At 35.6% G+C, this 24,853-nt stretch overlaps 1 protein-coding gene across 5 annotated transcripts; it reads left to right on the top strand.

Annotated features, from left to right (window-relative positions):
• Positions 1-388: 388 nt before the first annotated feature.
• LOC128202968 (monocarboxylate transporter 12-like) lies at positions 389-8,037 on the top strand. Of its 5 annotated transcripts, none has more exons than XM_052904179.1 (8): positions 389-419; positions 2,232-2,436; positions 3,686-3,979; positions 4,324-4,467; positions 4,647-5,372; positions 5,628-5,849; positions 6,775-6,875; positions 7,444-8,037. In XM_052904179.1, exons 3-8 carry the CDS (start codon positions 3,709-3,711, stop codon positions 7,498-7,500), a joined length of 1,521 nt encoding a protein of 506 aa, XP_052760139.1. In that variant the 5' UTR covers positions 389-419; positions 2,232-2,436; positions 3,686-3,708; the 3' UTR covers positions 7,501-8,037. The 5 variants fall into 5 exon arrangements, with proteins under 5 accessions (XP_052760139.1, XP_052760137.1, XP_052760136.1 ...); XM_052904178.1 differs by lacking the exons at positions 389-419; positions 2,232-2,436 and adding exons at positions 2,654-2,899; positions 3,056-3,474; XM_052904177.1 differs by lacking the exon at positions 389-419 and having other exon boundaries at positions 1,567-2,436.
• Positions 8,038-24,853: the final 16,816 nt, after the last annotated feature.

Raw genomic sequence — 24,853 nt, 5'->3', positions numbered from 1 at the left:
GCGTGTACATGCCTATTGAATACAGCGCCACCTTTCAAGAACCGATGTTTGATAGAGTTCCATTAGATAAAATCTCTTTAAAAAAATTAAACTATATAACGCCTTCATATCATTAATATTCGAACTTTTTAATTCTACTTTACATTCATGCCCGTATAATTGCATCTTTTCTGAAAGGTAATATTATATGGCAGAATGTATTAAATTATAAATTGCCTATTAACATATTACTTTGATATTTGCACATTTATAAACATATTGTATACAATTTCAGGTGAACATATCCTATTTACATACGAATACAGATGTTTTGTTGTATTTAAATTTGCCTTTTAAAGAGGCTCATGACTCAAATTACATTTTCATCCCTTTCAAGTTTTAACCATTACATAAATCATGGATTACATATATATAACGTGGTAATTTATCGTATATGAAAGCGGTGTCTTATTGACTGGAGACCTGACAAAATTGAAATATAAATAAACTTACTGTCAATCTCTAACGCAATGACTGTGAATCTCTGACGCAATGATTGTCAATCACTGACGCAATGACTGTCAATCTCTGACGCAATGATTGTCAATCTCTGACGCAATGACTGTCAATCTCTAACGCAATGATTGTCAATCTCTGACGCAATGATTGTCAATCACTGACGCTATGACTGTCAATCTCTGACGCTATGATTGTCAATCTCTGACGCAATGACTGTCAATCTCTGACACAATGATTGTCAATCTCTGACGCAATGATTGTCAATCTTGGACGCAATAACTGTCAATCTCTGACGCAATGATTGGCAATCTCTGACACAATGATTGTCAATCTCTGACGCAATGTTTGTCAATCTTTGACGCTATGACTGTCAATCTCTGACGCTATGACTGTCAATCTCTGACGCTATGATTGTCAATCTCTGACGCTATGATTGTCAATCTCTGACGCAATGACTGTCAATCTCTGACACAATGATTGTCAATCTCTGACGCAATTATTTTCAATCTTGGACGCAATGACTGTCAATCTCTGACCCAACGATTGGCAATCTCTGACACAATCATTGTCAATCTCTGACGCAATAACTGTCAATCTCTGACGCAATGATTGTCAATCACAGACGCTGACGCAATGACTGCCAATCTCTGACGCAATGACTGTCAATCTCTGACACAATGATTGTCAATCTCTGACGCAATGACTGTCAATCTCTGACACAATGACTGTCAATCTTTGAAGCAATGATTGTCAATCACTGAGCAAAGATTGTCAATTTTTGACGCAATGATTGTGAATCTCCGACGCAATGATTGTCAATTTCTGACGCAATGACTGTCAATCTCCGACGCAATGACTGTCAATCTCTGACGCCATGACTGTCAATCTCTGACACAATGATTGTCAATCCCTGACGCCATGACTGTTAATCTCTGACCCAATAACTGTCAATCTCTGACGCAATGATTGTCAATTTTTGACACGGTGACTGTCAATCTCTGATACAATTAGTGTCAATCTCTGACGCGGTGACTGTCAATCTCTGACGCAATGGCTGTCAATCTCTGACGCAATGACTGACGCAATGACTGTCAATCTCTGACGCAATTAATGTCAATTTCTGACGCAATGATTGTCAATATCTGACGCAAAGATTGGCAATCACTGACGCAATGACTGTCAATCTCTCGTACAATGATTGTCAATCTCTGACGCAATGACTGTCAATCTCTGACGCAATAGTTGTAAATCTCTCACGTAATGACTGTCAATTTCTGACTCAATGACAGTCAACCTCTGACGCAATGATTGTCAATCTCTGACGAAATGATTGTCAATCATCTCTGACGCAGTGACTGTCAACCTCTGACGCAGTGACTGTCAATCTCTGACGCAGTGACTGTCAATCTCTGACGCAATTATTGTCAATCTCTGACGCATTGATTGTCAATATCTGACGCAAAGACTGTCAATCCCTCACGCAATGATTGTCAATCTCTGACACAATAACTGTCAATCTCTGACGCAATGATTGTCAATCTCTGACGCAATGATTGTCAATCCCTCACGCAATGATTGCCAATCTCTGACACAATGACTCTCAATCTCCGACGCAATGACTATCAATCTCTGACGCATTGATTGGCATTCTCTGACTTAATGATTGTCAATCTCTGACGCAATAATCTCCCATGACGGAAGAGGATGATATCTGCCAAGTTGTACAAATATAGCTTGATTTGAGAAAATAAGTTTTTAACATGTATTTACGCAAAGTTTCATTTCGTTTTATTAATTAACGACGCTGGCAAAGTTAAAAAATAGACTTTTTTAAATGAATGAAATACATTTTGAATGAAGTCACATGATATTGATCGACACCTGATTGGCGTGGTTGCAGTTGTGGCAGTGATTATTGCACAGCAAAAAGAAAAACCGGTAGGTAAGCCATACACTATGTTGCATTAATGATGTTTCTATAACTAGCATACTAATGTTATGAAAGAGAGCAGGAAAAATGAACCGTTACGTATAAATGATATGGTTTAATATTTTAACTGTTTAGCTATAGAGCGTGTTAATAATCACCGAATGTCTTCACTCTGTCGGATTATTCTAATCAAATAGTTGTAACTTAAAGCTTTATGGAGTAAGATAACACCTATTATACTGCGGTGTAGTAGAGTATGTTTTCATGTCATCCTTTACCAAAGAAAATAAGGTTTAAAATGCTATCAATTATACCAGTACGGTGTAAAACACTCGGTGATAATGCAGTCGAGTTAATGTGGATTATTGTATAAATCTATAGTTTACTACATCTTCGTAATGCGCAGTGAATTACAGCGGAAACAAATATAGCAGATCACATAGTAACCTGGTAAAGTGCAACAGAATAAGGGTATGTTTTCAAACATAATGCTATTGTATCACTTAAAAACGTTATATATTTGCTTTGCCTTTCAATAAATCACTGACTGTAGAGCAAAGGGAAGCAACCACTGTATCGGGTTTGATAAATCAAGAGTTATCAATATCTACCTGTTTTAACGCTTAGGTTGCCCAGGAGTAGTTTTCAAATGACCCGACTTTGGCGACGTCTCCAAATGCAAATTGTATAATCGTTGTCTTACGGCTTAAAGTTAACAGGAAAAACAGCGGGAAACAACGCCTAATGGTTCCGTGTGTGAATATCGGTTAACCTCTTTGCAAAAAAGTTGTTAGAGCACGTGCATTCATATCTGAACCACCAGGCGGATCAAGCGAAACGGATGTCGGATATCTAAAGCTAATATTTTCATGAAAAACTACAGAAACAAGCTCAGTTGCCAAAACGTGACACATAAACCCCGTTTTATGGCACAGGGTAAAAAAACAAGCAATCATAACCACAAACAAGGAACAACGGCACAAAACTCCACATACGACTGTGATATTTGATGAAGCTGGTCCATGTTTAGACAACAACTCTGTGTGGTAACTTTAGCGCCTCTTGTGTCCTTGCCACTAATCAATTCTTGTTTAACTAGGTGGTTATAAACAGTGTTTCACGATAGAAGTGTCAGACCTGCTACGTTTTTTAAATAAAACTCCGAATTGGAACAAAATTAGACACTTTCAACGTGATTTCTTGACGAGCGAAGAGGCATACTTTATTTACTGATTTTTTTATTTTTATTTTAAATAGGTGGGTAAGGTTGAACGCTTGTTATGGAGATGAACATCGAAACTACACCGAGAGATAGCGACTCAAAATTGCACACAGACAACGCCATTTCTGGTATTGCGAAGATGCCAAAGATACCTGACGGAGGCTGGGGATGGGTCGTCTGCGTGGCCTGCTTTCTCGTGCATATGCTGATAGACGGTCTATTTTACTCTTTTGGTGTTATATATGTAGAACTGCTTGAGTATTATGGTTCAACCAGAGGCAGCACAGCGTTGATTGGATCATTGTGCCAAGGTGTCCTGTGTTTAATTGGTGAGTAGATTATATCTTTATTTTTGGAGGTCATTTTGGTGATTTGTCATTAGTGAATAATTATTGCTATAATACTTCTTTATGACAATGAAAAGCATGAAACTATTCACAAAGTTTTTGTGATTGTTTTCTTACCATTCTAAACATTTGAGAAAGATTCACATTTTTTCATGAACAGACCATTCAAAAACAACTAAAATGGTCAACCATTGTCTAACAATACAGACAACTTTAAAAAGATAAAGCTATTTATTGGTAAATGTTATTTATTGTAAAACGCTACTTTCGTAAATGAAAATCGCTATTATTATTTTTTTAAGTCAGTTGTCTGTCGCTGATTTCAGGGCCTGTAGTTTCTATGTTGGTCAGAAAGTTTGGCTGCAGAACCGTCGCCATTTCTGGTGCTCTGGTTGCGTCTGCCAGTCAGGTTGTCAGCATATTTGCTCCAAATATGCAGTTTCTCTACTTCTCGCTTGGTATCATGACAGGTTGGTCCTTTGCAGTAAGCTTACTTAATTATTGTTCTACCATTTCTTTGGCAAATATACTCTGATAGTCATTACTCCATGCGTCTGGATTTCCCAAACGTGGAAACGTTAACAAGTCCAGTTCTCGCTGATTGTGCCATTGAAAAAGTTGGTGTAACAATAAATTGTTACCTTTCCAGGTTTTGGATATGGGCTTATTCGTCTTCCATCGATCGTATGTGTTGCATCCTACTTTGACAAACGTCGAGCCCTTGCCACAGGGATTGGGGTCAGTGGAACTGGAATAGGAACTTTTATTTTCAGCCCAATAACTAGTTTACTTGTTCAAAAGTACGCTTGGCAAGGGGCAATTTTAGTACATGCTGGACTGCTCCTTAATTGCATCGCCTGTGGTCTTGTGTTTTTATCTCTCAGTCCACTTGGACATGGCCACGAACAAAAAAACAATTTCTTTGAATTCGAAACTGTCACTGCAGTAACAGTGCGTAGCAGTCGTGAACATTTAGAAAAGGGGAAACTTAGCTTTACAGGGTTTGCTGAACTGACCGAAGAGCCGACAAAAGAAACAATTTGCGATAACCTTTTTAAGACATCTACCGACTTTAGAATTGCCTGCCCTGAAATGCGATCTCTTTTAGAACAAAATATCACTCATGCCATTTCCACAAATGATAATATTAATACGAGAACGCAAACCAGTTCCGAACTCATGCACAATTTGAAGGGGAAATATACGTTTACGTGTTCAAACTGTGTCTCAGGATGTATTGCCAGTTCCAGGGAACATTTTGACTGTGCAGTATTTAAGGTTATGCCTTTTAACCTCTTCATGGTATCATCATTCCTTTACAGTCTCGGATATTATGTTCCCTACATATACCTTCCAGACACTGCAATTGAATTTGGTAAGTATGGAATATGTTTATGTATATATTTAACATATAAAAAACTTACAAATGAAGTTTTGTATCTTTAATGACTGCTCATATAGTCAATATTCCTTCATTTAAATGATCTTCAATACGTACTTTAGTATTTTGAATGCTTTTGTACGTTTTAAAAAGACATGTGTGAATAATTTCTGGTACATACATATGTGCACACCAATATGAATGCACAAGGGGTGTTCAAATCTAAACTTATAACTATTCTCTCTCCAGGAATTGAGAAACTGGACGCCGTCTGGCTTCTGTCGGTGATTGGTATAACCAACACAATTGCACGTGTTCTGTTCGGCTTCCTTTCTGACCGGAAGTGGATCAATCGGCTCTTCTTATACAGCGCAGCCCTAGTCATCTGCGGCTGTTCTACTGTTGTAGCACCTTTTATGAGCTCATTCGGGTCTCTGGTCGTGTACTCTATATTATTTGGAACGTTTAGTGGTAAGTGATCGCAGTGAAGAATGTGATCGGTGCAATAAGTTTACGATGCACCTTGCTCCGATTTACCTAATAATCTTAAGCTTAACATATTGAGTTTCATATTTAATTTTTATCAAATAACGTCTTTAAACTCATTTTATGGTAAGCTTAGAGCCACAAACCTCTATAAAAAGAGAGCATTGTGCAATTTATACCAAAACAAGCTTAGTCTGACCCTGGTTAAAAAGATGGAACGGAATATATTTTTTTTTTTAAAAATGAGCAAAGCTGCTTTCTAGTACTAATGACTTTTAATCAGGATTACTTTCGTATATTATCTCGAATTGAGTGCAGCCACTACTGGGCATTTCCAGCAGTACTGCCAGTGGTGCTTTTTTCGGATTGAAAGCCGCCGCTACTGGGCATTGTCAGTGGTGCTTTTTCGGATTGACAGACGCCGCTACTGGGCATTGCCAGTGGTGCTTTTCCGGATTAAAAGCCGCCACTACTTTGCATCAACAGTGATCCTCTTCTCATGATAAACAGTTTCAACCAAACCGGAATTGTAGTTATTTTCGCTTTCGAAGAATCGCTCTTTCTAAATGAATTTGCTTTTTATCAAAACGGTTGGCCTTAAGTGTATGTGGCGATTGTAAATAAGTGTGCTCCTTTTAAAACCATAGTGTAATTGTTGTTGTTTTTTCCTTCGGAATAGTTCCTATTGTCTGTGGTGATATTTGAGTACAGAACGAATCTAAAAACGGAGCAGGGTTTCGTTGACAGTACAGTGTTACACTACTTTCAAAAAAACGAAATCCATCAAACGGAGACTGAGACGGTTTTCTTACTTTTGTTGTATTATGTTCATGAGTAGGATCTCCCTTCAGAACTGTATAGAAGGATGATATGTGCGATCGAATTGCCAGTATATGTTCCTTTATTCCAGGCGTAACTGTCTCGCTTACCTCTGTATTGCTGGCAGACATTGTCGGCATAGAGAAACTGTCCGATGCGTTTGGAATGACCAGCTTCTCCTCAGGAATATCTGTGTGTATAGTTCTAATGTTACAGGCATAAAGATTTTTTTAGGAGTAATTAGTTTCGGCTTGTTTTATGTTGGCTGTATGGTTACACACAAGAAGTCAGAAAAATCTGGGCGTAAAATGCGTTCTTGATATCATGTGTACAGTGTGAAAACTTGTGACATGTGCTTATTTATATCTTTAACAAAATATTTTATATACATTACTTCCTAGAAAATAAAAGTGGTATGATTATTTGATAGTTTCATTGCATACAAAACTGATGTTGAGAATGTCAATTATTATAGCGGAATTACATTGTTTAGTACACTTCTAAAATTAAAATTAATGGTCGTAGGTTTAGGGAAGGGCAATATACTCTGTAAAGTGAGACCGAATTTTGCTCTTGAAAGCAGATGGTAACTATAGATATCATATTTATGTTACATGTAAAAAGAACATTTCTGTAACAAAAGGAAAAAGCTGTTTGCAGCTATAATTGACCCTGCCAAACATTTTATTACATTATTAGTGATAACAAATTGTTTAAGGTAATCAAACTTGGTGTTTAAAGTATTCTAACTACTTTCCAGGCTTTCTGTACGACATCTCAGGAAGTTACTTGGTTCCTTACGTGGCAGCAGGCTTGACTACAGCAGCGAGTGGCGCCATTCTTTTCCTTATCCCATTGCTTGATAGAAAATCTAAGTAGCAGTTAACAAAACAGTTCCGTTATTTATCACATGCTAAACCTTGTTTCCGGTTTAATACAACCATCACGTATTTGTTTGTAAAACTCATGTGTTATATAACAATATCATTCGACACGTTACTGACAGTTGAATTGGAAACGATAACTTCTAAATTTGTATTTTGTTCATTAAGCCATTATTTATCCTTTTGTTTATTTATGATAAAGATTTATTTTATTAAAAAATAAGTTTTTTCATTCAATTTATGTGAGAATAACCTGATATTTTTCTTAATTGTATGACAAACATTCTTAAAAGCTTCGTCGATGTTGTATGTTAAAGAAAATGACGTCATGAACATGTTACAAAAATGTGACGTCGTCTAACCGTGTGTGACGTTTTCATTTAAAAGAAAGAAAATTTTGTTAAACGTATAGTGTTTAGGTTGTGATTCTATATGGGTACTAGCGAATTTTATTAAACGTATAGTCTTTAGGTTGTGGTTCTATATGAATACTAGCAAATTTTGTTAAACGTATAGTGATTATGTTGTGATTGTATGTGGATACTAGCTACATATAAGCGTAATAATCGCTCTGCTAAACATATTTTGTTGTAAATTAGTCCATTGGCTTAATGTATATTGCGCGGTAATACCATTGCTATGTAAGTTTGTGGTAATTGGTTAATCACTCACGCAGGAAAAACAAGTAGGTATTTTTTGTTATCTATCGCCGAAAAAAGGCAAAAATTATATCTAACTCCGTCTCGTTATCGTATAATTCACTTTGCTTTTCAACTCGTTCTTGAAATATGTTAATACGCTCGCAAAAATTCGCTTACTAACACATTTCTTGAACTGGTTGAATTTTTTTATACGTATATTATATGACGACTGGTGACAAATCATATATATATATATATATTCAGATAACTGGCATCGTATCACATTTGTTGTCTTTCAACTTAAAACATGTGTGTGAAGTTGGCTCAGCCATCGCCAATCGACAATCGACATTCGATATTATATAGCAAATCTTCAATGTCGCGCTGCAATGTCGAGCTGGACGGAATTCTAGCCCGACATTCGATATTATATAGCAAATCTTCAATGCCGAGATGCAATGTCGAGTTGGATGGAACTCTAGCTCGACATTCGATATTATATATAGCAAATATTCTATGTCGAGCTGCAATGTCGAGAATGACGGAATTCTAGCTCGACATAAAATATTATATAGCAAGTCTTCAATGTCGAGCTGCAATGTCGAGCTGGATAAAACTCTAGCTCGACATTCGATATTATATACCAAATATTCAATGTCGATTGTCGATTGGCGATGGCTGAGCAAACTTCACACACATACTTTAAACAGCCTTTGAAGAATAATTGTTTAAATGCTTTAGATCTTTTTCTCTTAGGGTAATAAAAAAGAAAAATGCACACTTTTGTAAGACGACTGCATTTGATTGATGAAAGATATGATGATGAAATTTAAAACCTACACATTCAAAGAAATCATATATGATCCGCTCGATGTACTCAAACGCTTATTTTAGGATGAATTAAGATTTCTAGACTTCGCTCCAAAGCTTATACTTTGTTTACTGAATGCGGAAAGTTTTTCTGTTTCTCTGCTTTGAGGGTTAAGTGTTGTAAAACTATTAAAATGTCCTTCTCAATTGCCATTGTGGATGATTTGTACATTAAAAGGGGCTATACACCGTATGATGAAATAGCGAAAAAAAAGGAAAATTGTCAAAAACTGACATAAACTTGGTATCGATGTGTATAATGCGTTGAAACTAACTAATTGGAGTACCACATAGTTTTCAATTAATTTATTTTTGCAGTTTTTCGTATGTTTCATTAAAAATAGATTACTAGGTGTGTATACCTAGTAGAATTCATTATAATGTGTGTATGGCTAGTCGATGTTATCACGTGATATTACCAAGTTAGGTATATAGATTAAATATTCCGACGGATGAGTGTCAACCTTCGTAGCACAGTTGATACAATACTGGACTGCAGATTTGGCGACACCGGTTCGAACCCGGTCTCCGACTCGTTTTTTTTTACATTTTGGTATTTTTTTACAATTATGATATAAATTTGGTGTATAGTCTCTTCAATATGTTGTTGACATATATTCACTCATGGCAAATTATTTTAACAACGTTTATTACGTTACTTGGCAAATGCACATACAAAGACATGACCATGAGATAAAACACTGTTTAATTTTCTCACGAAAATAGATCCATTCGTAACATAAAATAGACACACAACTGTTAAATGATGTTGTACAAATGAACTAAAATTGATATGAAAATGTGAAATAATGTCGTACACTTGAACTATACAATCAAATTTTAAATGGTGACACAAACTTATGCTATATTTAACACACACTACCTAAAAGGTAACTTTCACTTAAACGTATATAGACATACTGCTTGAACGAAAAAAGATAACATACTGTCAAATGATTTCGTATAGTTGAACAAAAATAAACACACAACTATCAATTATGTCGTACTCAACAATTAAAGTTGACACTCAAACGTTAAATGGCATCCTACACTTGTACTAAATAGACATACAACTGTTGAATAGTGTCGTACACTTGAAATTGTACCGACAAACAACTGTAAAATGGAGTCGAATACTAAGACTTAATAGGCATCCAACTGTTAAAATGTGCTTGTATACTTGAACTTAATAGACACACAAAAGTTAAATTGTGACATACAGTGTCATACAGTGATATTAAAATAGACACACATCTTTTAAAAAAAAATCGTATACTTTAACTAAAATCTTCACACAAGTGTCAAATGGTGTCGTACACTTGAACTAAATTGAAAAAGAGATGTTAAATGGTGTCGTAAACTTGTCCTTAATTAACAAACAACTGTTAAATGGTGTCGAACACTGTAATCAAAACTGACACTCAACAGTTAAATAGTGCCTTGCATTTGTACGAAAATAGACAACCGACTGTCGAATGATGTCGTAGACTTGTACTTAAATAGACCTATAATGATTAGATTGTACTTTGACGAAAATGGATAAACAACTGTTAAAAGATGTCGTACACTTGAACAAAAATAAATACCCAATGATGTCGTACACATTTACTTAAATAGACACATAACTATTAAATGGTTTCGTAGACTTGAACTATTTTTTTTTTAAAATAGACACAAAACTGTTAAATTGTGTCGATCACTTTAACTAAAAAAGACATAAAACTGCTCAACTGTGTCTTACTTAAAATTGACACACGACTGTTAAATGGTATCGTGCAATTAAACTAAAATTGGCACACTACTTTAAATGGTGTTGTTCATTTCAACAAAGATAGACACACAATTGTGAAAAAGTGTCGTACACTTAATCCAAAATTTAAAAACAGATGATAGATGGTGTCGAACACTTGAACTTAAATATACAAATAACTATTTAATGTTGCGACACACTTTGACGGGGTAAAACAATCAACAAATTTGTTACATGGTGCAGTATAACCTGACGAAAATTGACATCGAATTGTGAAACGGTGCCATACACTTCGACTAAACTATAAACTCACATGTTAATGTTGTCGCCCACTTGAGCTTAAATAGACACACAGCTGTGCAATGGTGGCGTACTCTAGGACAAAACCAGACAACAAGTTGTTAAATGATGGCGTTCATCCAAGACAACACATAAAACATGTTTGTGAATTTAGCACCGTAGCAACATATAACCATATCATCCCAATGATGCTGTGCTAGCATCTTATCACCATACAACTAGTACCAGTATTGTTTTCGTGGTAACGGGAAAGGCGACCATGGGGACCTTTGAAACAGCGCAGCCGAAACCTGACCCTAGGTGATTGGTACATGTGCATACCTTAACATTTTGGCAGGCTAAGCGGAATAGGGACATGAACTAGATTCCAAATGCCCATCTGGCCTATATTCTGACACTGTTATGGAGCGGATGCTTTGAAAACGAGCAAGGAAACCAATGACATTGTACCAACGGGTATAAAAGCGGTGTGTTACATTCCGTTTTACTACGAGGATTCTAGTCAAGCCCCGTCCTTAGTGGCAATATTCGCTTAATTGATACCTACCATACATGTACGACTTGTTCTCGCAGAAACGAACAAAAAGACCATAGGAACCTATGTCAATGTACAGTCGAGACCTGGCCCTTCGTGCTTGCACATGTGGATACCCTGATTTTTCACATGCTCTATAGGATAGGGACATTAACTCGTTTCCAAAGGCTAATTCGGCCCATAATCTGGCACTGTTATGGAGTGAACGCCTTAAAAACGAGCAAGGAGACCAGCGGCATTACATCCAAGGTTAACCTGGCGGTGTGTTACATTCAGAGAAACTAGTATTACTTCGAGCATTTAAGTCTGACCCCATCCCTATCCAAACAAAACACCATATGTGTCAACGTATGAGCCGAGCCGGCATTGGGAATCGCTTATCCACATAGCATGCCCATAATCCACGGGTATACACATGTGCCTTCTTCAAGGGCCAGGTCTCGACTAAACAGTGCCATAGGTCCCCATGGTTTCCTTGCTCGTAACCCCGAGAACAAGACTCCTATAATATTAAGTAAGGTCACCGTGGCGATATGGTGAACCGGTGTCACGGTGCTTACTTCACGCAATTACTTTAAGCAACCCCTCAACATTAACCCACAAGTTTTGCAAACATACCATATTTTGCATCTCGTGCTTATGATGTGCTGACACAAGCAAGATTTTTCAGAACCTCTATTAGTATTGGGGAAACATAGATACGCTAAAAAAACATGTTATTCGTTGGCAATACTCAAAAACAACTTAATATCATATCATTCATTGTTCAAAAGTGGACACATCTCTCGCGACAGAACCAGGAATGATGCCGGTCACTCTTTTTCTGCACGGATTCCTAACAAATCCTCGGAAAGTTTATCAGTTTCGTAGCATTTCTTCAGTAGAGTATTCATTTGCTCACCTCTAAATGCAGGGTCACTGTGGTAAAGGGATATTACGTAGGACAAGCATCGTGTAAGCTGCTCATAAATTTTCATTGCCTTCTCCTGTTCAATCAACTTGCATCCATCTAAAACAGAAAACGCATTCTATGATAAGTGTTTTTACATTATTATTTAAGAAATTCATCTTTGTGTTTATGTCATCTGAGTATCTAGTACAATACCCCTCCCCCCTCTATTCAGACCACCTTCGGGACTTTGAGAAAATGATCTTAATAGTGGGGTGGTCTCTTTTCTGAGTTTGTGCTGATTAGGTTTGTGAATGGTCAAGTGGTGGAATTTATTGGATCTATGTACATGACTTGTATTTCTTGGTATTGGTAATATGTGAATAGTTAATACTATTCAAGCAGAGAAAAAAAACATGTGTCATTTATTAATTTACATCATAAATTCTTCAAAAAATAGCATGTATTAAAAGAACACAGTTTCAATGTCCTGTAATTATATTTTGACAGTAAGTCTCACCGAAAATCCAATCGAAAGACCTTTATTCAAAATATGGTTTGAGCTTGTTGTATGTTTGTTCAAGTACACTCATCATACGTAGTTAATACATTTCACATAGAGAATTGGAGCTACGTTGCTATCGACTCATCAGGTTTGGATTTAGGCTTCGTTTGATTTAGATTAACCATGAATTGTAAACAAACATTTACAGGAAGGGTAGTACGTTTGTGTCTGTAGTTCATTTTTGTTCTGGCCCTTGCTTCGTGCCTTTAAACGATTGTTTTTAAATTTCGACTTACTGGGTTAGGGTTACCTGTCCCTGTAGTTTCCATTGTATTACATACATTCAATTGCGTTTCCATAAGCCTTCTTTTCAGTAAAAAAACTTCTTATCAGTAAAAAATACTTCTCATCAGTAAAAAATACTTCTTATCAGTAAAAATACTTCTTAATAGTAAAAAATATGTATGGTGTTTTGTATAACGGAAATGGTTAGGTCTAAATACCATCCAATAGAGGAGGTAGGAGGCATAGGCTGGGCATAGACGCGGTTTATTATATATGTCACTCGGGTTAGGGTCATGGTTAGTGCTAAGTAGTAGTACGTTGCCGCCGTCTAATTCAAATATTAAATTAAGAATCGTGTCATGTTCGCCCTCTACCGGATGCTATATAGACACAATAATAGTAAACTATCACTTTTACCTACCTATCACCGGTCTAAAAATGGTAAGCGCTCTTATAACCGATTCTTCCAAAGGCGTCATTGTGAGGCTCTCCACATATAGCGAAAATTCAAGTCTCTTGATTACAATTTCTTGAAAACCCATAACGAGTTCTAAGTCCGTCGTGTCAAGGGGAGTACCGTCGTCCGCGTAAAATATTCCAGAAGAGGAATCGTAGGTATGTCCCGAAATACTTGAACACTCGAAAATGGAATCTGTAACGATATTGATGATTGTGTCGATAGAACGGCATGGTAGAAAGGAATTTGAAATGGTTAGTTGAGTGAGTTAGTGTGTTGGTTCATGTGTCCACGTCTAATCCAAATAGTTCGGTGTCCCGTCAGGGTACTTTCTCAGGTTATTTTAAATTAATTGTAGACACTATTGATGTCTTCTATGACATAGACCCGAGAATGATCAATATAAATGTGTATCTTTAATATAAACATGAAACAAAAATGTTAAAACTAAGAATATATTACCTTTAATAAGCGACTTTTGGTCATTTATATGCAAGTCACTGAATCCCGGAATTAACTTAGCGAATGCTACAGTTTCATTCACTCTTTGCTTGAAGAACGGCATAACGTAGTTAGTCACCATGTAGACACGGCGGGCTCTTTTGTCCAGTTTGGCCTGAAAATAGAGCAAATATTGTGAACATAATTTATCATTTCCAACAATAAGTGTCTGCTCCTAACAAGACTGTGAAAGTTATGGAAAGTAACTAGAATATACCATTAAAAAGAGGATATTTATTGTGTTTCGGCCTAAGATTGAAACGGGTAATCACAAAAATCGATATCTTCACGAGTTGCAGATAAATGTAATTTTATGTAGTCACGAGGAATCAAGTTTTGATCTTACACTAACTTTCGTGTGTTTTTTTCATGCTAAAATTTAAGAAAAACATGTCAAATTATTGGCGTCGATTAAAATATTGCGTGCGAACCACGACGTCGTGACTCCTTTTTGGCGACGTCATTTCAAATGTTTTCCACCCTTCATGAAAAGAAAAAGAAATGGATCACGTTACACGCAAGTTTCAAATATCTTCATACGAAACCATTTGGTTGCAGAGGCGTAGTTATGTGAGTTTTGATGACACATCCTAACTAAATTTTGTTGTTGGAATTGATATAACACAAATGCGACCATTTCGAAGAAATAAACAACTTTGATTGCAGTAACAATTGTAATAGACAAAGTGATGTGTGTTTACATGTTTTAAATAGCAGCATCAGTACTAAGTGCCTCAGAATGTCCTTTCACCGACATATTGAACAGCATTCGGCATTTCAACCTTACTGAGACCACACGAAAACACCATGTAATGTTGCCTTATGTTTGAAGACTTGTTATTCTAGACACTGATTGGGGAAGAGCGATCGACAAACAAAGATAAGATAATAGGAGGGAAACAAAACATGAAAATTAATATATTTTGCAAGTGCATGTAAGTTTTAGTCATACTAGTATTCAATTTTTACCGACTTGTTATCATTACATGGAAACTTACATCTCGTTGTTTCTTCATACCCTTCAGCTTCGTAATCATGTCAAGACGAGACACTGGGTATACGCTTTCTTTCGCTTTAAGCAAACTTTCAGACATAGATTTTGCCTCTACCAGACCTGTTAAATAAGAAATTATTCGTCGACTTACTTAAGAATTATTACTGAAACAATCTAAAATTCTTATAATTTAAATAAATCAAACTGAGTGTTGATATTTGACAAAAGATAAAAGTAGGTCAGAGAGTTGTGGATTAAATTTCACTTACTGTCTCCTTGAAGAAATGATGCGGCCATTGACCCATCTGCCGTAGTATGTTCTTGAATTCGTTTATCAGTGAAGTTCTTATCGCAAACTTCAATAGATGTGCTTTGGCTGGACATGACATTCGTACAAGGCACATCGTCTGTATGAGTGGCATCAAACTCCTTATGGACTCGTTCTATCAATGCATCCAAATCTATTGCCCACGGTTCTGGCTGGGTAGGCTTGTCATCCATCGCTGACTATCGTTGAGATAGAGGCAATTAGTTATTATCATTAACACCTCTTGCTGATTAAAGCCGTACTCTCACAAATTGAACGTTTTGACAACTTTTTCATTTTTTGTCTTGGAACGAGCCAATTTTTGCAAAAAAAACATGGAAACCAGTAAATAGATTTGCTGACAAAAAATTATATCGTAGATTTTTATATATGAGTTCAAAAATTGATGTTTTATGCATTTTACCTGAAACCGTTGGCCATAAAACATTAATTTTTTAACGGAAATATGAAAATGTACGATCTGATTTTTGTCAGCAATCTTATATCATTGGTTTGCAGATATTTACGCAAAAAATGCTCTTTTCAAGACAAAAAATAAAACAGTTGTAGAAATGGTATATTTGTTAGAGTGCAGCATTAATAAACACCTTTGTATTCAAGAACATAAACGGTAGTAAATAGTCATCAAGTCTCCTCTATGTACCATTTTAAGCCCTTATTTTGCTGTATCTTTGCACTGCCAGTAACAAATTTCAATACTGATTCTATTTAATAGTCTACAAGATTGAATTGTGTTGCATGTATGTTGACGGACTCGTAAGATGTCAATTTCGTAATCAGTCAAATGGTGCACACAAACCGTCACACGTTAAGGAATACTTCATCTAAATACATACTCCATGTTTAATATTCGAATACCACTTACATCAAGCTTTTTAATGAGGCACTAGCAACTGCAAAGGCAACAAATTATATTGCATCGGCGTTTTTTGTACACTTCTGAAGTATTTACACACGGAATTGTACACATGATGTTTTACTTATAAATGTATTAAAGTTTAAAACGTTGGCATTAAATTGGTGCTTATAATATCCGTATTTATATCAGATAATTAAACTACCGGAATAGAACAAGATCATTCCGCAGATGGAAACAGAATTGATAATATTTGTTTTTTCTCAATTTATATCCTGTATACACAACCACGCTGGCTACAACCATTAAACTAATAAATAAAATTTACCACGATTAATACAAATGTTTCAATTTACCAGAAAGGATGAATAAATGTCGAAAATAATGGTTCTTATGAAGAATACCGAGTTTAATTTGAAATAAAGTTGCAGAAAACACAGTATTTCTACCTTATGATACGTTATAAATCACAGTATTTATTTTAGCATTCACCAATCATTTAATACTTTTGCAAGATCAGCTATTAAAATACACGGTTACAATTGTGTTATAAGTAACGAATATTTTCCATAAATACATTATTATGTAAGTAATTAAAGGTTTATCACTCTAAATTTATGCTTGTTATACTTGTTTATGTGCTCATTTTGAATTAGAATGTAACTTTAATTAAGGAATCCGACTAAAGAATACGTTCGTTAAGCATACTGTCAAATATTGTAAGCATGTGGTCGAAACCATATAATACTGGTATCATTTCAACGATTACTGTTTGCATATAAATAGTGGTGGTTCGAATTTCGGCGGAAGTAGATAAATCGTCGCAGCCGACTTAGAAGCAACGATCTGCGTCGACCTAACGCCAGTTTCGATTGATCGAAAACTTGATAATGTGAACTCCAGGGTCGACTTTCTATATATGTTTTTGTAAATTTTATTTTCTCTGTGATTTTGTTAACAAGTTCATTCTACTGTAACTAGGTGCAATATGACACGGATTCTATTAAAACTCATAATAACAGTCGATAAATTCCATTAATAAGTCCATGCGTCCGTCCGATAAATCGATAATGTCAAAATATGTTAAAGTACGATTTACAAATAAGCTCGTTCTCTGATAGCTCCGTTAAGCATGACATTTAATGGTATTGCTATAAAGCCAAAGCGAACTGCTTGCTTATTGCTTATGCTAATATGTAAAGGGTATCACCGAAAACATACATAAAATAATTTCATCAATATCTTTACTCTTTTATAGCAACTGAAGTCGGACAGAATATAACTTTTTTGCAATTTTGTAAATTAAGCATGCAAAAACAATTATTTTATAAAATAAAAATAACGAACTATACCTTAGAAATCCAGTAACGCAAATGGCCGCGCGAATGTACTAGAATATCTTCAAATATCTCTCTTTAACTGTCATCGCACCTTCTGTTCACAGTTCTTATAGCAATCTGTAGGTTTAATATATATGTCGCTAATTGTTTTTTCAATAAACCAGTCAGGGATGGTAAAACATGTGTTGATGTAACTATATTCGTGAGTAAACAGGTTGTAACAATGTCTGACAAACTGAATAAATGAACTGCTTGAACCATACTATATCCACTGACTGGACTAAATGACCTTTTGGGGGGTTAATACTTCGCTATGTTTTCCTTCTAAACAAGGACTTTCCCAACTCGTTTCAATATTTAATGAAGTCAATAAACGTATGTAGTCGGGATGGAAGTTCAAGTGGTCAGTGTTCAAGTGCTCTTCGATACCACTGAAGGTATGCGTGTTTGGAACGTAGGATTTAAGTTATGCTGTAGGCCGTTGATGCGCCGGGGATACAAAATGGGATGAATTGTGTAATGCGGTTCAAAATAGTGCGAATTAAAATAACTCTAAGTTTGAATACGCTCATGAGGTTGCAACGTTAATGTCAATTTGAAAGCAATCCGAATATCTTAAATTAATCTTGTTGAGAAACCGAGGTGAACAGACAATTACAGTTCATTACGAAAAAATGGAAATGTAAACAAAGTAAGACCACGCTTCTCGCACCTACTTGTATTTATCAGAAGCCATACCTTTTGATGGAACTTAAATCTTCAGAATGTTCAGGCTCGAACAAGATAAAAAAAAAAACATGTCATGGCAACCTGTGACTAGTTGGCGGGAGACCTGTCTTCCTGGAATATATATTAGTTATCACGGATGGCCATTAATATTCATCCCCTGGCTAAATGTATTTCTGAGTAACCATAGATCCATCAACAACGGCAAGCATCCCAACCCCAGAAGATCATATACACAGTCTTATAATTAATGAATCTGATATTGGATACTGTACCATTATTCCGAAAATACATAAATACATTCTAAGGGGTTTTCCCGCGATCACATATCCCCTGCCAACATTTAACCCCCTCATTGTTTGAAGAGATGGACGAGTGTCAAAAATGTGAGTTAATACGTTACAAGTAATAAATATCTTGAAAATGTATCGTTGTAAAGTGCTAAACGTATTACTAATCATCATTTGTTTCAATTAAAGTATACATAAATAACAGGGTTATATAACAATGACCAGCATTAAACCAATATCATATAAGTGAATTACAACTTTACTCCGGCTACAGTGTGTGCAAGCTCATATTTGGTACATTATTAATACTATGAATAATACAATGAATACTATGGGGACAAGCCTTGTAGTCGAACATTAAAAACAAAATCCTGCTATGAGGCACCAGGCAAGGGTCCGAATGACAGTGAACTAGTGGCACACACGTATGAATACTTCATACACAAATATAACCACTGCAAAGAAGACCTATCTATGATTCATGCAGTTTCACAGAGCTACCTTCAACTCGGATGGCTTGTACAGGTGGAAAATTCTCAGGCACTCACAACAATTAAATGACAGAATTTAATTGTTATGTACAGCATTCAAATCGAATTTATAATTGACTTTTAAAGGGGCTATACTCCGTATGATGAAATAGCGAAAGCATTATTACCAAGTTAGGTATATAGCTGAAATATTCCAACCGTTATGGGAAAGTCTTCGTAGCACAGTGGATACAACACTGGACTCCAATTTTGGCGACCCAGGTTCGAACTCGGTCTCCGAATCCATTTTTTTAAATTTTGGTATTTTTTAACATTTTGGTATTTTTTTACAATTATGATATCAAAGAGTAAAACAGTTTATTAAATAATTGTCCTGAGATTCGTTACAGAAAAAAAACTTTTTTTGGTGCCAATCTGGTGTTCAGTCCCTTTAACTGTCTTTTCTTTATTTGTCTTTTTTTGAAACTCGTATTTCCATTATTGTTTAAATGTTAAAAGTTACCGAATGTGTATTGGTATGCACCCAATGCAGCACAAATTTCGAAAAGTGATGTGAGCCATTCTACAATGAAGCTTCGGTTTTGTAATAACGTACATTACAGAGAGTGCATAATGTTGTGTTCAGCATTTATATTTGAACTTTGAAAATGATTTTTTTCTTGTGTTTATATTCCTTGTCTTTTCGAAAGGAGTTTATTTGATTAAAGTCAAAAAGAAAAAGTTATCAAATAAGTGTTTTTAATGGGCACAATTGTGCACATTTTTCGGGAGGTGATGCGAATCATTCTACAACAAAGCGTGATGTTAAATAGCGCAAATTCAGCTCTGCAATTACACAATCTAAATCCTAACAAATTTTATTGAAACGGGGTTCTGTGTTAATTGTTATATATGTACACGAACAATTTAAAAAAGCATCATACCTTTAAGTAAGAGGGACAATGAACAAAACTATAAATATCACTCGAAATCTGTTAAAACTGAAGGTACATACGGACGATTATTCCAGCAATTACGCAATCTATAAGGGTTTTTTTCTAATTAAATCACGCTGTCTCTGCTTAGCACGAAGCCTTTCCATGTATTGTCCATGTATTGCGGACTTTATTCTACAATTTGTCGACGGTATTTATATCGGGATGTCCAGAATCTGAACAAAAAATACACTTTACAATACTTATTTACAATACTTAAGTGAAAACCTACAGACACAAGCTCAGAAGCAAATTTTAAACATAAACCCGGTTTAATGGCACTGAGTTAACGCCAAAAACATAGAACACGAAATAAACAAAACACAAACAAAAAAAATGGAAAAATATTTAAAAAAAACACTATGTATCAAGGATTGTTGGGTACCGCTTTGGAACGGTCAGTAAAATGTTAATTTACTGGGGGTTTAAACCAGTGGGTGTGCACAACCTCACTCTTATCCTAACAATCCCGAATAAAGTAAAATGTAATTTGCAAATCTTATCAACGTATGCATTAATTTGAGGAATCATTAACCCGTTTAATGACACAGAACTCGAAAGCAATCACAAACCAGAAGCATGGAACAAGAGCAGAAAGCTTCACAAACAGCCATGAACATTTCAAAATTCAAAACAGATATTGTATCGACAAGCTCAATTTATACATCTAGTAATGGAAAGATCAATACTGACAATTATGAAACCTTTATTTTGTTAGCAAATTTGTCAGTTTGAGCGATACGCGAGAATATATTCCTCCAGAACCATCGAATGCTTCATACTGCTTATGCCGGTAGAAGAGACTCTGAGATTGTGCACTAAACACTACAGACGATGAAGCATATCACTCAATCGAGACGGCTGTCGGTTACGATGGTTGTTCACTGATGTAAAATTAGTATTTGACCAATTTGGTAGTTGTTGTTATGTTAATATAGTATTGGTAAAATTTAGTGGTTGTTTTTAAAGTAAAATTATTAGCGTACCTATTTGGCGGTTGTTCGTTGATAATGAACATGATTAGCTGTGGGTTTGACTGGACAAGTGGAATGTAATTGCAATACAAATCAATATTGTAAAGTTTTGGTTGTTGAATTCTCCCTGCAAAAAGCCACTTAAAAGAGCACTAACCCCACCTTCTTCAAATGTAAGTCACTTGAGCTCCGGACGGATTCTGATGTAATAATTGACAAAACTTTCATTTAAACCGACCTCCAAATTACTATTTAGACATTGACATGGTTTTTAAGGTAGGTCGCAGTATAGAAATATATACGCACCAATATGAATGTGATCCCTGTTTCTTACCGAACTTTGCTATATTTTATCAAACGTTACATCATGCGAGCGTACGTAACGAAAAATGCCATCTACATGTAGTTATTTGCGTATATATCATATATTAACGTGTTGATTTCAGAGTACTCCTTAAGAAACAAAATCATGGCGTAAAAAGGAAAGAATCTGTGATCGACAGTCAACTAGAAGTGTGATTAAAAAAATCAAAATGTTCATTATTAAAGATTAAAAGTTGAATATGGACGAGATAATTTTCAATTGCTTGAACGGTAATCGGCATTTAAAACATGCTTAATGAAACACTCCCGAGTTAGTGTCACAATCTAGCATGCAAATGCCTTCAATTACATTTAAATGTTATGGAACGCAACTCAAGTGTCTATGTAATATTTAACAAACGACAGATTCACAGGCACGCCCATCATGTCATATCAGTAACACTAGAAATGCGGCCGTTGTTTAACAGGCAACAATGATGTGAAGATTAACGGTTCGACATAGCTTCCCCGGAAAAAATGCAGTAATAGCTGGCAAGAAATAAATATAATAACTGATGAACAAACATGGTAATCACGGACACGCCAGATGCTCAAGAGTAATGATGATGAAGTTGATTTTATATCACTTACCTTTAACTAGTACAGTGTCCATGCGTTTTAACGAGATGGTTATTCTGGTACTTATGAAAGGCAGACTGTGTTATATAATATAGTTGTTCGAACAAATATCAAATTTTGACACCTTTTAATCCCCATGATGATTAAAAAATGCATTTATCGAAAAAACAAATAATCTAAAAAACGAATTTAATGTATTATAAATTTAGAGCGCAAAATTACGTAAATTGCATATAACGTGAATCCTAAATGCCCAGTATGTTTTAGTAATGTAAACTAATCAAATTGTATGTTTATCCAAATGACTTTTCTTAACCTTTTTGACATTGTGTAAATCCCAGGACAATAAATAATGCATTAACAATGATGCGACAAACCCGAAAGTATATTCTAAATTTAGCACCCTCGTATCTATCTCATTAGCATATAGCGAATGAGTAGTCCAGTTCGTGACATTCCATACATTTCTTTTTTATAAAGCATCGTGTGGACCTCGGACGTACTTTAACTTTTTTTCTTATTATTTTAATCATGACTTTACATAATAATGTGAAAATCGTGTCAGCTTAGTAATGTATTCCATGTTTCCATTCCATTCTGTCCATGGTTAGAAACACATAAACAACACGGGTCTACATTGCCCGAATTATGTGGTAAGCCATTCTATCTTCAAATTCAATCTGAATAAATACCAATTAGCGTGGTATTTTTAGTATATGTTTTTCTTGTCATTGCTGTTTCTACCGTCTCCGTGGCCTAGTGGTTAAGGCACCGCCTATGGAGCGGGAGGTCGTGGATTCGATCCCGGACCGCGTCATACCGGAAGACGTTAAAAGTTGGTACAAGTAGCTCCCTTGCCTGGCATTTAAAGGGTAGTGCTTGGAAAAGTGGTGTACTAAGTACCGGTTCAACCCAGGAAAAGTGTTTCCCGTGTGTCGGTGCTTTACACCGAGCACGTTAAAGAACCAAGAGGTCTCTTCGCAAAGAGCTAGGGTATCGCACCCGGATCTCTTGTATCTCACTCTGTTTATTCAAGTCTTCCAATGTCTGGATTTGACTGCGAATTGCTGTCAGTTCTATCTCATATCACTTATGGCATTTTGAAAAAAACAAAGCGCAGTCAACATCGGTCTTTAACCAGAATTTGATTGCGAGTTTAGTTCCTTAAAACACTTCGACAAACCTTTTCACAATACGGCCGTCTGACGGAGCACTGTCAAAACAATATTTTGGAAACAGGTTTGTCGAAGTGTTTGATGAAACTAATGACCTCATCAAATTTCGGAAATAAAACAAATGCTGGGCTCTTTAAGCGGCATAGACTGCCCTTTGTTTCATTTAAAATGGTGTTGTGAATGAAAAGTTATCTTTGATTTAAGTCTTCTTTTTAAGCAATTTTTTGCCTTCCGATGTAGCATATATGACGTAATTTATCACGTGGTATACACACACTGAATACTTAGGACGCAACGGAGCATATCACGAATACAGAAATATACAGCTTCTCCTCGTGATGGTCTTGTTTAAGAATATTTGTTTTCCCTTACACATTTTAAATAGGTGGTATCTTACCTTTAACCGGCATGCTATGTGATGCTATCAGAAGACAATTAGTAAAATCAAGAGCTGAACGCCCTTACATCAGGCTAAATATTAATTAACGAAGGGGCAAAAAGTAGATAGTAAATTAAAAAACAGAAAATGAAGAAATAGAATCCGGTTCAAAATGATACGTCTTAGAATCACACTCGAGTTGCTGTCTGTTGTTTCATGTTTTTCTCAATATGCTTTTTTCAGATAGGCAAAAGTTAAACAACACGTTAATAATTCTATTCAACTATTTACACAGGCATATACCATTTCATTTTTGTTAAGTTTTAACTCTTTACCAAAAATAGGTTCATTCCTACGTAAACAGGTCAATATCTCGAACGCTATGATACCACTCTAGCCTTGGTAAGAAGTACGAGATTAAATTCTAAACAAAACATCTACATGTATAGGCATTAATGAGCGGCTTAAAGAATCACTCTCACAGATTGAACGTTTTGACAACTTTTTTACTTTTTGTCTTAGAACTAGCCATTTTCGCGAAAATTAATGGAAACCAGTTAAATAAGTCTGCTGCCAAAAATCAGATCGCAGATTATTATATTTAAGCCCAAAAATTGATGTTTTATGCATTTTTCTTATACCGGTAGTAACGGTTTAGGCCATAAAACATTCATTTTCGAACGGAAATAGGAAAATCTATGATCTGATCTTTTGTCAGCAATCTTTTATCACTGGTTTGGAGGTATATACGCAAAATGTTTCTCTTTCCAAGACAAAAAATAAAAAAAAGTTGTAAATACGGTTAATCTGTGAGAGTGCAGCTTTAACAGATAACTACTATGAGAAAAAGGCCAATACCGATCTACACTTATCGCTAAGTTCATACTGGCTTGCCGCTTAAAATACCTGTCGAGAGGTGGGGTAAATATTGTATTCGAAATATCATTCCAGTTGCAATATATTGGGCTCACAACTAGAAAACAATTACAATCATCGAAGAGTCGTGATGGCAAAAATGCAGGAATTTATTGGAAAAAATATTTTCAAGTAATTGCAACTCAAAGATAAAATCAACAAGTTTTTT

Source organism: Mya arenaria, chromosome 9 (genome assembly GCF_026914265.1).
Source record: "Mya arenaria isolate MELC-2E11 chromosome 9, ASM2691426v1".
NCBI classification, from domain to species: domain Eukaryota; kingdom Metazoa; phylum Mollusca; class Bivalvia; order Myida; family Myidae; genus Mya; species Mya arenaria.
This window is presented reverse-complemented; position numbering and strand designations above follow the sequence as displayed.